Here is an 11,372-nt window from a genome sequence, read left to right on the forward strand (position 1 = left end):
GAGGGAGATGTTGTTTGATTGTAGTGATTAGGTGTTCGCTTTGATACTTGTCACTTAATTTCTGATGCAGATGCAGATTTTGCATCAATTCAGACCCATAGAGTAGAGGGTGAGCAAACTACATGGTTATGCATTTTGAGTCAACTATTTCTTAGTCCATCCACTCATGAAAACTGGACCATTATTTTCTCATCTCGCAAGTGGTCTATGGGCGAGTAATTTATTTTGTAAACTGTTACTTGGAACTGCAACAGATGGTATGGGCCTGGATGTGCCATTATAAAGTCAGGGGGCACCTTGCAAACGTTAGTACACAGGCCTTATGCATGAATATATAAAACCTATTGAAGATGAGGCAAACATGGTGTATCAGTCTGTATAGTTTATTTTTGCATAATGACACAGCCTTTTCTCAAACTATTATGGGGCCATCTCATTACTGCGATGTCAAAACCAGAAATATATGTTGAACAATGGCAATGTGCTCTACGGGTTTAATATTTAGTTAAATATTATCCACAATTTTAATCACCATTGATTCTAATTGGAGGTCTGTCCAGCAGCACTGTGACCAGAGTATAGTGTCATTGCATTTACATCGATTGAGTAACCTGGTATTGTTAATAAGTGCTCACTTATTGCCACCCTACTCTGCCTCTGATTGGATTTTCTTATAGTAACTTTAACCAATCACCACGCCTCATCTAACCAACCTCACAACAAAGGCAAAGGGTACTAGCCAATCAGAGACAGATTAAGGCAGGTAATTCTTCCACTATCCTAGAAAAAAGTTGTGTTGCAGCCGGTATTATTAGTAACTCTATGGTTGCAGCGCATCAGGGGCGATTTAGAAGTGGATATACTCCATACCAATTAAAAAAAAGAAAGAAATACTGCTACCACTACCCTTCTGGTTAGGGTTAGGGTAAATCAGGTTCCGTTGTCATTGCACACTAAAGTTAACCACCTTTTTTCAAGCCTATCAAAACAAACAATATATTGGTTTTAAAAACAAATAACCACTACAATCAAACTAATTACCACTTCATCTACCTCTCTTCTTTTAATATATATTATTATAGCTCCCACTGTCAGAGGAAAGGGAAAACTCCGGAGCACAAGGTGCCGTTAATGCGCCTATTACGCTGGTTGACAACCGCTATTAAAAACGAAGAAGAGCAGTCGACAACCAATCACGCGGCGAGTGCGCTCCGGCCCTGGAACACGGGCCTCAGCCGGAGCCGCAGCAGACATACCTCGCCCCGTGGAGGGATCTGATGTGGCACAGCGCCACCTGGTGTTCGTCCGCAGGCACTCGGCGATAAGTGACACTGGGAGGGGAAGCAGAACAAACTGTAAGCTGCTCGGGGATCCATCTTGCTCGAAAAAGAAACGAGGGTGAAGCATTCTTCGCAGTGTTTTGCGTCTCGGGAAGCGGTATCGGCGCCCCCTCGTCGAGCGCACCGGGGAGCCCGAGGAGGGGCCTGTGCCACTGCCTGTAGGATGTCCCGACATGAGGGTGAGTAGCTGATAAACGGTTCCGCGGCGCCCGGGTCGGAGCTACGTTACACAGAGCGGCTAGCTCGTCTTGCTAGCGTTGCTAAGCGGTTGTTCCTAGTCAGCGGAGGGGAGCTGCTGCTGCTGCTCTTCTCGCGGCTTGCTTTCTAACTGGCCCCGACACACACACACACACACACGTACATAGATATATACTTGATACTTGCCAGCAGCACATTCGGTGTTTACGTGTGTATCGCCTCTCCTAACGCGAGGCGAGCTGTCCGGGCGACACGGCATCATGAGAGCAGCCGTTAGCCGTCGCTACCTGACGTTAGCTCGGCTGCGGGCTAACGTGTGCTACCATTCGTCAATGTTGCGAATACTGGCGCTCACAAACCCCCCCGCGCCAGGATAAACACCCCCCAGTGTCGCGGCCGCCGGCGCTTCTCCTCCAAAACGTGAATTCGAGAGCCCGTCGCTCGCGCGGGGCGTCCCGTGCGGCCACGCGCAGCCCACTGTTGTTGGCGAATGCACTGTCATCAAGAGGGGGGCAGCGCGAGGCCTCTCCGCACGGACCGGTCACCGGCCGGCCGCGGGGAGCCTGCGCTGCGTGGGGCCGCAGGGCGGACCGGCACCGTGGGCTTGGCTCCTTTCGTACCAAATGACATTTGTGTGTAGCGGGAGCTTCTCCCGTGCTGTCTCCTCAGACCTGTGCCCTGCTGCCCGGTTATCATTCACGTCCGCGACAACTGTAAGTTCGACGGGGGGCGGACGGGGGGGGGGGGGGGGGGGGGGGTCTGAGGAGCATGCGTGTGTAGAAGTAGAGCCGGTCTAGTGGATTGTTCCAAACAGGCCAGGGATAGTGTTTCCTCGTCTCTCCCTATGTCTCCCCCTGTCCCCCCTCCCCCCCCCCCCCCCCCTCACACACACACACACACACACACACACACAGACACAGGTGACACTGGGAGCCCTGTAAGAAATCGCCTGTTGTGAGACCAAACCTTTAATCAACACGCGGAGCTGATAGCAGCATGTTTTGCCAAGTGATGTGTGCGTCCAGGCCTTTGTACGAAATATGTATTTCAAAGCCTTTTGTTGCCAGTGGTCAAATTAGCCTGATGAAATTCCCTCAATACCTGCCCAGGCAATATCCAGGGTTTGTTTTCCTATTAAAAGATATGTCCGTGAGGCAGGATTTGGGATATTGTGTTAAACTCCAACTATAATGTGAACATAACTCAATAGTCCAACAATAATTCGGTCTCGTAAAAATTGACTGTGTGCCGAGTAAGCCAGTGTTTTCACTGTAATCAAGTAGTAAAGAGTGAACAAGCAGAGTAAATGTAATGAGATTTGATTTAATGATGAGTAAATCATAATAATAATAAACTACTCTGAGAATATAGGATTAGATGACATGTCTCTGAAATCTGCTTGGCTCCCCTTTAACTTCTCTTTGTCTTGACCAGTTGATTCACGTGGATCCGGTGAACAACGAGTCGCAGTGTGCCGCCTGACGTCCTACAAATGTGTAACAAACGCTGCAATGTTAAAAAAAACAGATTCCAGGCACTTTGTACGTTCGTGTCATGCCTCTGAGTTGCTTGTGAAATTTGCTGGAATGCCGGCCGTTCTTCACTGCTGGCACTTTGTGGGCTGGTGCCACTCCAAAACACACGCTCGTGTCAGTAAGACTGGCACTACACATAGAGGGTTGCTCTCTCGCAGCCGGTCTAGCAGATGCACTTATATAAGGAATTTGTGACTTTATTGTCAGGTGCACACGTTTGACTTTACACACTCCTCTTCTTTGTCTGTTGCAGGTGTGAGCTGTGATGCGTGTTTGAAAGGGAACTTTAGGGGACGACGGTTCAAGTGTTTAATTTGCTACGACTACGACCTGTGCGCGTCGTGCTACGAGAGCGGAGCCACAACAACGAGACACACCACAGAGCACCCCATGCAGTGTATATTAACCAGGGTAGACTATGGTAAGGACCTGGCCGGGAGCCCAGACTGAGGCCTGTGTGGCCTACTGATCTTGCCTGTGTCATTACAAGTCATCCAACATTGTTGCAATTATGATAAATGCAATTTATTTGGGCATCATTTTGTATTAAACTTGATTGAAAAGCAATAATGGTTGCTGTGTTTACTGTCTTCTTGCAGACCTGTATTATGGAGGAGACACTTTTTCAGTAGAGCAACCGCAGTCATTCACATGTCCTTACTGTGGCAAGATGGGCTATACAGAGACGTCCCTACAGGAGCATGTCACCTCCGAGCATGCCGAGACTTCCACTGAGGTGGTGAGTATACTGCACACACAAAGGGCTCACAGATTTACATTCACTACGTGTCAGTCCTCAACATTGTCTCTGTAATGTTCACAATACTTTCAAATGTTGTCTTTGCTGCTGTAAGGAGGAGCTCCGGCAGCCCAGTTTATCTCTGCTCTCCACTAACATAATGTACTTTAAAGTCATTAGGCGGATGTGTTTTTTTAGCTCTTTGTTTGTCTGCATCACGACGGTTCAGTCTGCTGTTGCTGTTAAGCTCTGCACATCAGTCAGCTAAAATGACTTAGCAGAGTGTACACGCAGAGGGCTTTTATGGATTACTTGTTTTCAGAGAATGGTTTTCATGAGCGTTGTCCACTGCTCAGTGAAGTTAGCAAAGCAAGGCAACGGGGTGAGGCTGCTGCAGTCGGTGCTGACACCTGCCTGACGGGCAGGCAGTATGTTGGACACCTACGAAGGGAAAAGATGACCCTTGTTAGTCTGCAGGTGGAGTCAACTGGTAGGATTCGTGCTCCAGTTGCCCGCTGGTGCCAAATAAAACCAAAGTTGCTTCACTGCAGACACTTCCTCTGTGGACTGTTGTTGTTTTTTTAAGGATTCTGTTACTGATGCCACAGCAGATCCCTTTAATGAGTTAAACTAACATGTCCCAGAACATCTCTCAAAACTTAACAATTTCCTAACCTTGTCATTCTTAAAAAAATACTTTCATAATGTGAAACTTTACGAAACAGATGAGGAGTTTCTGCTGTAGGTTTTTATCAGACATTATCAAAACAGTAGTAAATTATGCATTTGTTGGGGACTAATTCCAGCTGTGGGTAATTTCCCTTGTTGCACTTAATATTGACAGTAGTAGCATGGTGCATGTGGGATTGAGTTCAAGTAAACTACAGTAGCCATGTTCAAACAAATTTTAAAAAAGCCATCTAGTGCAACAGTGAGGTTCACTAATGTGTTTTTAATAGTTTTAGGCAATAAGAATAATAAACTTCATCAGGCTTGTGACTCGGATCCATTTATTGTTGGTTTTGGTCTTTTTGCCAATCGGTTGCCAACAGAAACCAGGCAGAGGAAGTGTTTCTGCAACCTGTGTTTGTATATGACGGTTAAGGATTTGCTCTCTTGCTGCAGTGTTAATTTGATCCACTACAGATACCAGTGTGTGTGTGTGTGCATACTGTGCAGTGATACAGGCTTGTTGAAAAAGAGACTGTGATATGTAGTGATGCCTTAAAGTGAAATTGTTTTTGTTGAAATGTTCTGTTCGATTAAAGTTTGATAATCTGGGCCAGCGTCTGACACAGGTTGGAGCAGTTTGATTTCACTGCACAATAGCAATATTGGATGCAACTACCTATTGTTTTCCTTATCGATTCATCCACTGTTTGTCTTCTTCATTAGATTTTTTTTTGCCTACAGAACCCACAGAACAAAACCCATATGACAAATCATCAAAGACCCTGCAACTATATGGAATATTTTTATTTGAAAAATGACATTTAAATGAAAACTTGAAAATGTTTCTGATTAATTTCCTGTGTCTTAACTAATGGACTAAAGGATAAATGGTTGGAGCGATTGTTTATCATCCATTTGGTTAGCACTTGGTGGGATGATGAGATTATCATCACAGTAAAATTATACTACAATAATCCTAAAAAGAGAATATACCAGACCTCTGTTGCCCACTCGAGCACAAAACACCCAGATCCAACCTTACTGTCCACAGTCGAGGAAGATTGTGTGGGATAAAAAAGACACAATCTCTGGTTGTGTTGCTTTAATTTTTATCAGTTTTTTTAACTGTCCATGTGAGCCGCTAAATCCGAGGAGTTCTCATTTAGCTGCAGTCACCAGCTGTATAGTCTTAACTTCTTAGTGAGTTGTTGAAATAGCTGCTAAATAGAAACCAAAAAGGGCAATATTGCCTCATATCGTAGAATATGTAATGGAAAAGACAATTTTGTTCAAACAGAAACCTCTATCTCCGCTCTCTCTCACTTCAGATCTGTCCCATATGTGCTGCCTTGCCAGGAGGGGACCCGAACCACGTCACAGACGACTTCACAGCTCACCTCACACTTGAACACAGAGCGCCAAGAGATCTAATATCCTTTCTGGGTCTCCACACTCTACAGAGGCGTCTTTTCTTATATACTTTTTTAAATGTCCAAAATACATTACTGTCACATTTCTGCAGTTAGTCCTTGACAGTCCCCGTTCACGACGAGTCCAGCAGTGTTCGACATGTACGCAGGATGTTCCACCCCGGACGAGGGCTAGGTGGTCCCAGAGCACGACGCACAAATATGCACTTTACCAGCGGCTCCACGGGAGGACTCTCATCCTCCTCATCACAGAGCTCCACTTACACCCCCAGCAACAGAGAAGCAATGGACCCAATCGCAGGTGAGACTCTGCACATGGTGACGCTCCACACACAGGCGGTTCAGAAACATCTGTCAGAACCAGATGAGGGGAGTTGGAACCTCCACTAGTTCCCTCTGCTGGTAAAAGCTCATTATTTCCCATCAAAACTCTGATGGTCTGTATGAACTAACACCATCCATTTAACCATTTCCAGTCTTTTTTTGCATCTGTTACATCACACTTTAGTCTTATGGTGAATTTGTGTTTGAATTGATCAACATTTTTTTTGTGTAGATTATTGTACATGTTTTGTTAACATGGAACCATTATCTATTTGTTTTTGTTTTTTAACAATGCAAAAAGCACGACATAATTCTAACAATAACACTTGAAGTATATGGAACTTGGTTGTAGACATATTTTTCACATTGACTGTTGAAAGTTGTTTACTGAACGGGCCATATGCTTTTTATACATTCTATACAAAGTAGATAAGTAATTCTGGTGGAAACTTTTTGGCACTCTGTGGAAACTTGAGCTAAAAGTGCAAATTGACCTGTTGGCCAGGATAGAATCTAGTGTTATTCGTCAGGAATTTTTTTAACTAATCTTTTTGTCCTCATCTTTAGATGTAAAGATATAAACTGAAAGAGAAACAGTCCTAGTAGTGGTTTTTTTAGCCATGTTGAAACATGTACTACGATATTCCTCTTTTCCTCCTTCAGATCTGCTTACAGGTATCTATAGTGTTGCGTTTTGAAATCATGACTTATTCAGAAACAAACAACAGCGAAGCATGTTTTTTTTTGTTGTGTCTCCCGCAGAGTTGTTGTCTCAGCTGTCAGGTGTGCGCCGTGCAGCAGGGGGGCAAATCAACTCGTCGGGGCCCTCGGCCTCCCAGCTCCAGCAGCTCCAGATGCAGCTTCAGTTGGAGCGGCAGCAGGCCCAGGCGGCACGGCAGCAGGTGGAGACGGGCCGCCACGCGACACGGCGCGGCAACAACCCGGGAAACACCGGCAGCGCCATCCCTCCGCCCAACGCGGCGACTGCCAATACTTCCACGGCGGGCGAAAGCAACCCCTCGTCCCACAGCTCCCAGTTCCTATTAGCACGGTGAGTGTGGCCAGTCGTCGGTTTCACAGTTCAATATGATGGGAAAGAGATGTCAGTATGAGTTATGTTCTCTTAATGGGTAGTTCTGCTCCTTTGCATCCTAGAAATTCATTTTTTGGAGATATTACATGTTTGTTGATATGTTAACACTTTTAATGGTTTGTATATATGATAATAATGACCTCTAACCTTTTGTTTGATACCACCTCAGTAACTTAAACTAACAACTATTAATAAAACTAAAGTAAACACCTGTGTGCTACACATTATCTCTGACTGCACATTGTTTAACCCAAACGTTTGTTATTAAGTTGTTCTGGATAATAAACTAACGACTAACAATAGATTTATCCAGTTTTCAATACTTCCCATATTCTCTTCTCTCGTCTGTGGCCCCAAACTCGTTGGTTCCTACGTAATAACAGGCCACAAAACAGGTTTTATACTTGCATGTCTTTATGGGAAAAATTATTTCCTGAAGCAGCCATCCCCTGTTTGTGGAAATGATTTCAGTGGTGAGAGCTTGGACTACATTTGTATTTCTAAGAACCACGGACTGATTTTTTGGTTCAAAACAGTCAACAACATTTTTACTTTAATCAAAGTGCAAACCACAGAAATCACACCGGAAGTTTATTGTAAACAAATTTTATTGAATGTTGACAGTATTACTCGCATACACATACAGTGTATGTGAGTAATACTAATCTTCATTAATCCTTTATAGAGACGTCTTTTCGCATTAATTAATATTTCTAATTGTGCAATGTTAAAGACATATTTTCTAGCTTACGATGTACTACCACCAACTGTTGATCGACAGTGTAGCACGAAACACACCAACAAACACATTATTTAATTTTAAATAGAAAGAGGAAAACCTAAACTAACTATGGCACATGTAGTCTGTATTATCAGTGGTGTAGGTGAGGTTAGGTGCATGTGTCAACCAAAACCAGAAAGGTTTCTCATAGAGGAGAGAGAACCAGGAAGAAGCCCCCGGGCCCAGGTGTGCTCAGATGCTGTCACCTGACTTATGAGCTCAGATGCCACACCCACATCCTGGGACTGAAGAAGAAGCAGCCGCCCCAAACTTAATAACTGTCACACGGTGTGGAGAGAGGGTCGTGACACTGACGAGAACGATTCAGTGAGCCACTTGTTGTTGCCTCATACGTCTGTAATGGTTAAAATCTGGTAAATGAACCGGGGTGTTATGTCCTTTGTCAACCGTCTCTCCAGGTTGAACGAACCCAAGATGTCCGAAACGGAGCGGCAGTTTCTCGAAGGCGAGCGAGCGGACCGCAGCCTGTTTGTCCAGGAGCTGCTCCTGTCGACGCTGATGCATGAGGAGAGCTCCTCCTCCGACGAGGAGGAGCGCCGGGACTTCGCCGACTTCGGGGCCATGGGCTGCGTGGATATCATGCCTTTAGATGTGGCGCTGGAGAACCTCCAGCTCCGAGAGAGCCGCTCCACGGGGAAGGAGCCTCCGCCGCCACCTCTTTGATGTCCGAGCATCGAGCAGACTGTGTCCTCTCTGCTGCAACTGTCAGTGATGGGCAGCAAAACCGCAGCAGTCCTCCTCCCCCTGGGCCTCACCCTCCTTCCTCCCTCTGTTTTCTGAGTTTTCTTCTTTTTTTTCTCCTTTTTTTTGGTGATTGTAATTTCAGGCCTGTCACCATTTTTGTTACATCGTAAACAAGAATAAATGAGAGCAAGTGGGATAAATGTACGAGTGCGCAGTCGCGAGCGAGAGGAGAGAAATCTATAAATATATATAAATACATAAAATATATATGAAGTTGATAATCAATCCACATAACTTTTCTTTTGTCAGGTAAATGTTACAGGCGGCTGTGGCAGACCTTTGCTTCCTGTGACATGTAAACGGCTCTCCGTAAAAAATACTCCACATTCAAAAGTCAAGAGAGCGTAGGCTCCTCTGATGAAGCTGCTGTGTGTTAATGACTATTAATAAATAAAAAGTGCTTGGATGGGTTACCATAACTACTGCATGCAGTTATTTGCAGCGTGCATGACTTTTAATGACCTTAAAAATCATTAAAAACTGTTTTCCTTTTATTATTTTAAATATCCCAAAGCTTTCAACTGTTTTTAAATGGTTATTTCAAACATGGTTAAGTATATAATAAGAGAAAATTGGAATTGGATTCTGCAGCAGCGTCTGAAGAAATGCTGCGATGTGTGTCTCTGCTCCGGTTTTGCCTTTTCCTCTCTGACGAATGTCTGAACGTGTCGGCGGCTGCAGAGCGACGACTACATGTATCAGACGAATACCAGGAACAGAAAAGAAAACATCTCGCTTCTGAATTGTTACTAGATGTTAATATTTAGCGATAAGCTGTTTAGGTAACAGTCTACTTAATAATTTATAGATAAGTACAGATGCCCAACTATCCATTTTTTCCTTCACACACACGTTTCTAACGTTCACCAAGCCTAATGCTTTAGATGCTTTACTGGATTTCTCTGTTGGGGAACGGGAGCTTGAGACTTTCCACACTGCATTTTTTGTTTGTTTTGTTTGTTTTTTGTTTTGGGGTTGTTGTTTTTTAAGGAGTCATCGTATTTTTTCTGCTAGGGTTAGCACTTTCTATTTATTCATGTTTGTTTTCTGATATATTTTTTTTTGAGCCTTGATATGACTTGCGCCACCTTCATGCCTATACTTTTACCCTCTATGTAAAATACAAAGAGATGTATATTGAATTTGTGCGTCAAAATTTCACAATGGTTCTAAGACATGGGCAGACCTTTTTTTTAAAAAAAACAACAAAACATGTAAATTTAGAATACAATAAATATAAACTGCGCACAGCTTTTGATGAAACCAAGAGATCCTCGCACCTTTTGCACTTTTGTGATATTGTTCTGATTCCACAGATGTTTGTTCAGCTGGCGTGATCGCATTCATCACACAAACTTAAAACCTTTGCTTTAAGAGCGAGGAGGGGAACATTTACGACTCGCCAAATTTAAGCCTGTTTGGTTTTTATAAGCATTACATGAACACTAAATAGTTTATAACACACCATAATGTAGTTGCAATCAGATATAAATGTTCTCTAATGTACGTTGACAACAAACCCTAGCCAGTGTATAACCAACAAGAGATAATACATCTGTAATATAAAACACAAATTTTACATTATTAAGCAAACGCAAACCCCTTTACCTGCAAAGAAAGTGTGAAAAACACATTTCTTAAATGTTTATATGATTCTCAAAAATGCCAAATAGAGAATAAAGTAGCATGAACGCTCCCTGAAAATCAAAAGATCTATAATAACGATGTGTAATTAGATATGTAAATACATGATATGAAAGCACAGATTAACATTTCACAGTTGGCATTGTGAAAGCCAGATAGCAAAAATATGTTATTATCCGGCTTTTAAATGTATCAATAGATATAGATCTATACACTGTATAAATATATATGTATAGATCAGTTGAGTATTATTTAGTTACCACCTAATTTAAGTCACCACCTCGCTGAATGAACAAAAAAGAGGAGGGTCCCTCTGGTCGACACCTCTGGTGGATTGGCCCAGCTACTGTCCCGCCAGTCTGACCTCACCTGTGGACCGCTGACATCGCAGTACACCAAGGTAAGGCCATTCACTGTACCATGTAGCTTGAGAATTCAAACTGAAAAAAAATATACAGTGTTCGGAAGAGTTCGCTGCTGCCACTGGTTTGTCCTTGTGTCAGTGTGTGAGGTGATCTTGGGGGCAGCTGTCCCCGTCACTCCTCAGTAGTTATTGTTAGAAACAAATGGGGCCCATGGGGATTCCTTTCATGACCCGTGTTGGGCCGGGGGGGGGGCTTTTTTCTTTTTTTTAAAAATAGCCCACCACCACCACAAGCGACGGTGAAAACTCAGCTAAAGTGTCAATCATCCACAGGACATGCTGCCTCTGAATTAGGTCTACGAACTATACACAGGTATTGTTGCTGGGTCACCAGATAAATCTGAGGGTTATGAATGTACTCATTATTGTACTCTGATTTTTTTGTGAAATATTGAATAATTTTGACTTCTCTGATTCTCAAACGGTT

General features: G+C 43.6%; 1 protein-coding gene across 1 annotated transcript; it reads left to right on the plus strand.

The window, feature by feature from the left end:
* Positions 1-1,042: 1,042 nt before the first annotated feature.
* On the plus strand, positions 1,043-10,146 carry kcmf1 (potassium channel modulatory factor 1). Its single transcript, XM_035607886.2, has 7 exons — positions 1,043-1,519; positions 3,327-3,494; positions 3,673-3,812; positions 5,813-5,914; positions 6,032-6,215; positions 7,001-7,289; positions 8,532-10,146. Exons 1-7 carry the CDS (start codon positions 1,504-1,506, stop codon positions 8,794-8,796), a joined length of 1,164 nt encoding a protein of 387 aa, XP_035463779.2. The 5' UTR covers positions 1,043-1,503; the 3' UTR covers positions 8,797-10,146.
* Positions 10,147-11,372: the final 1,226 nt, after the last annotated feature.

This window comes from Scophthalmus maximus, chromosome 20 (genome assembly GCF_022379125.1).
Source record: "Scophthalmus maximus strain ysfricsl-2021 chromosome 20, ASM2237912v1, whole genome shotgun sequence".
In the NCBI taxonomy this organism is placed as follows: domain Eukaryota; kingdom Metazoa; phylum Chordata; class Actinopteri; order Pleuronectiformes; family Scophthalmidae; genus Scophthalmus; species Scophthalmus maximus.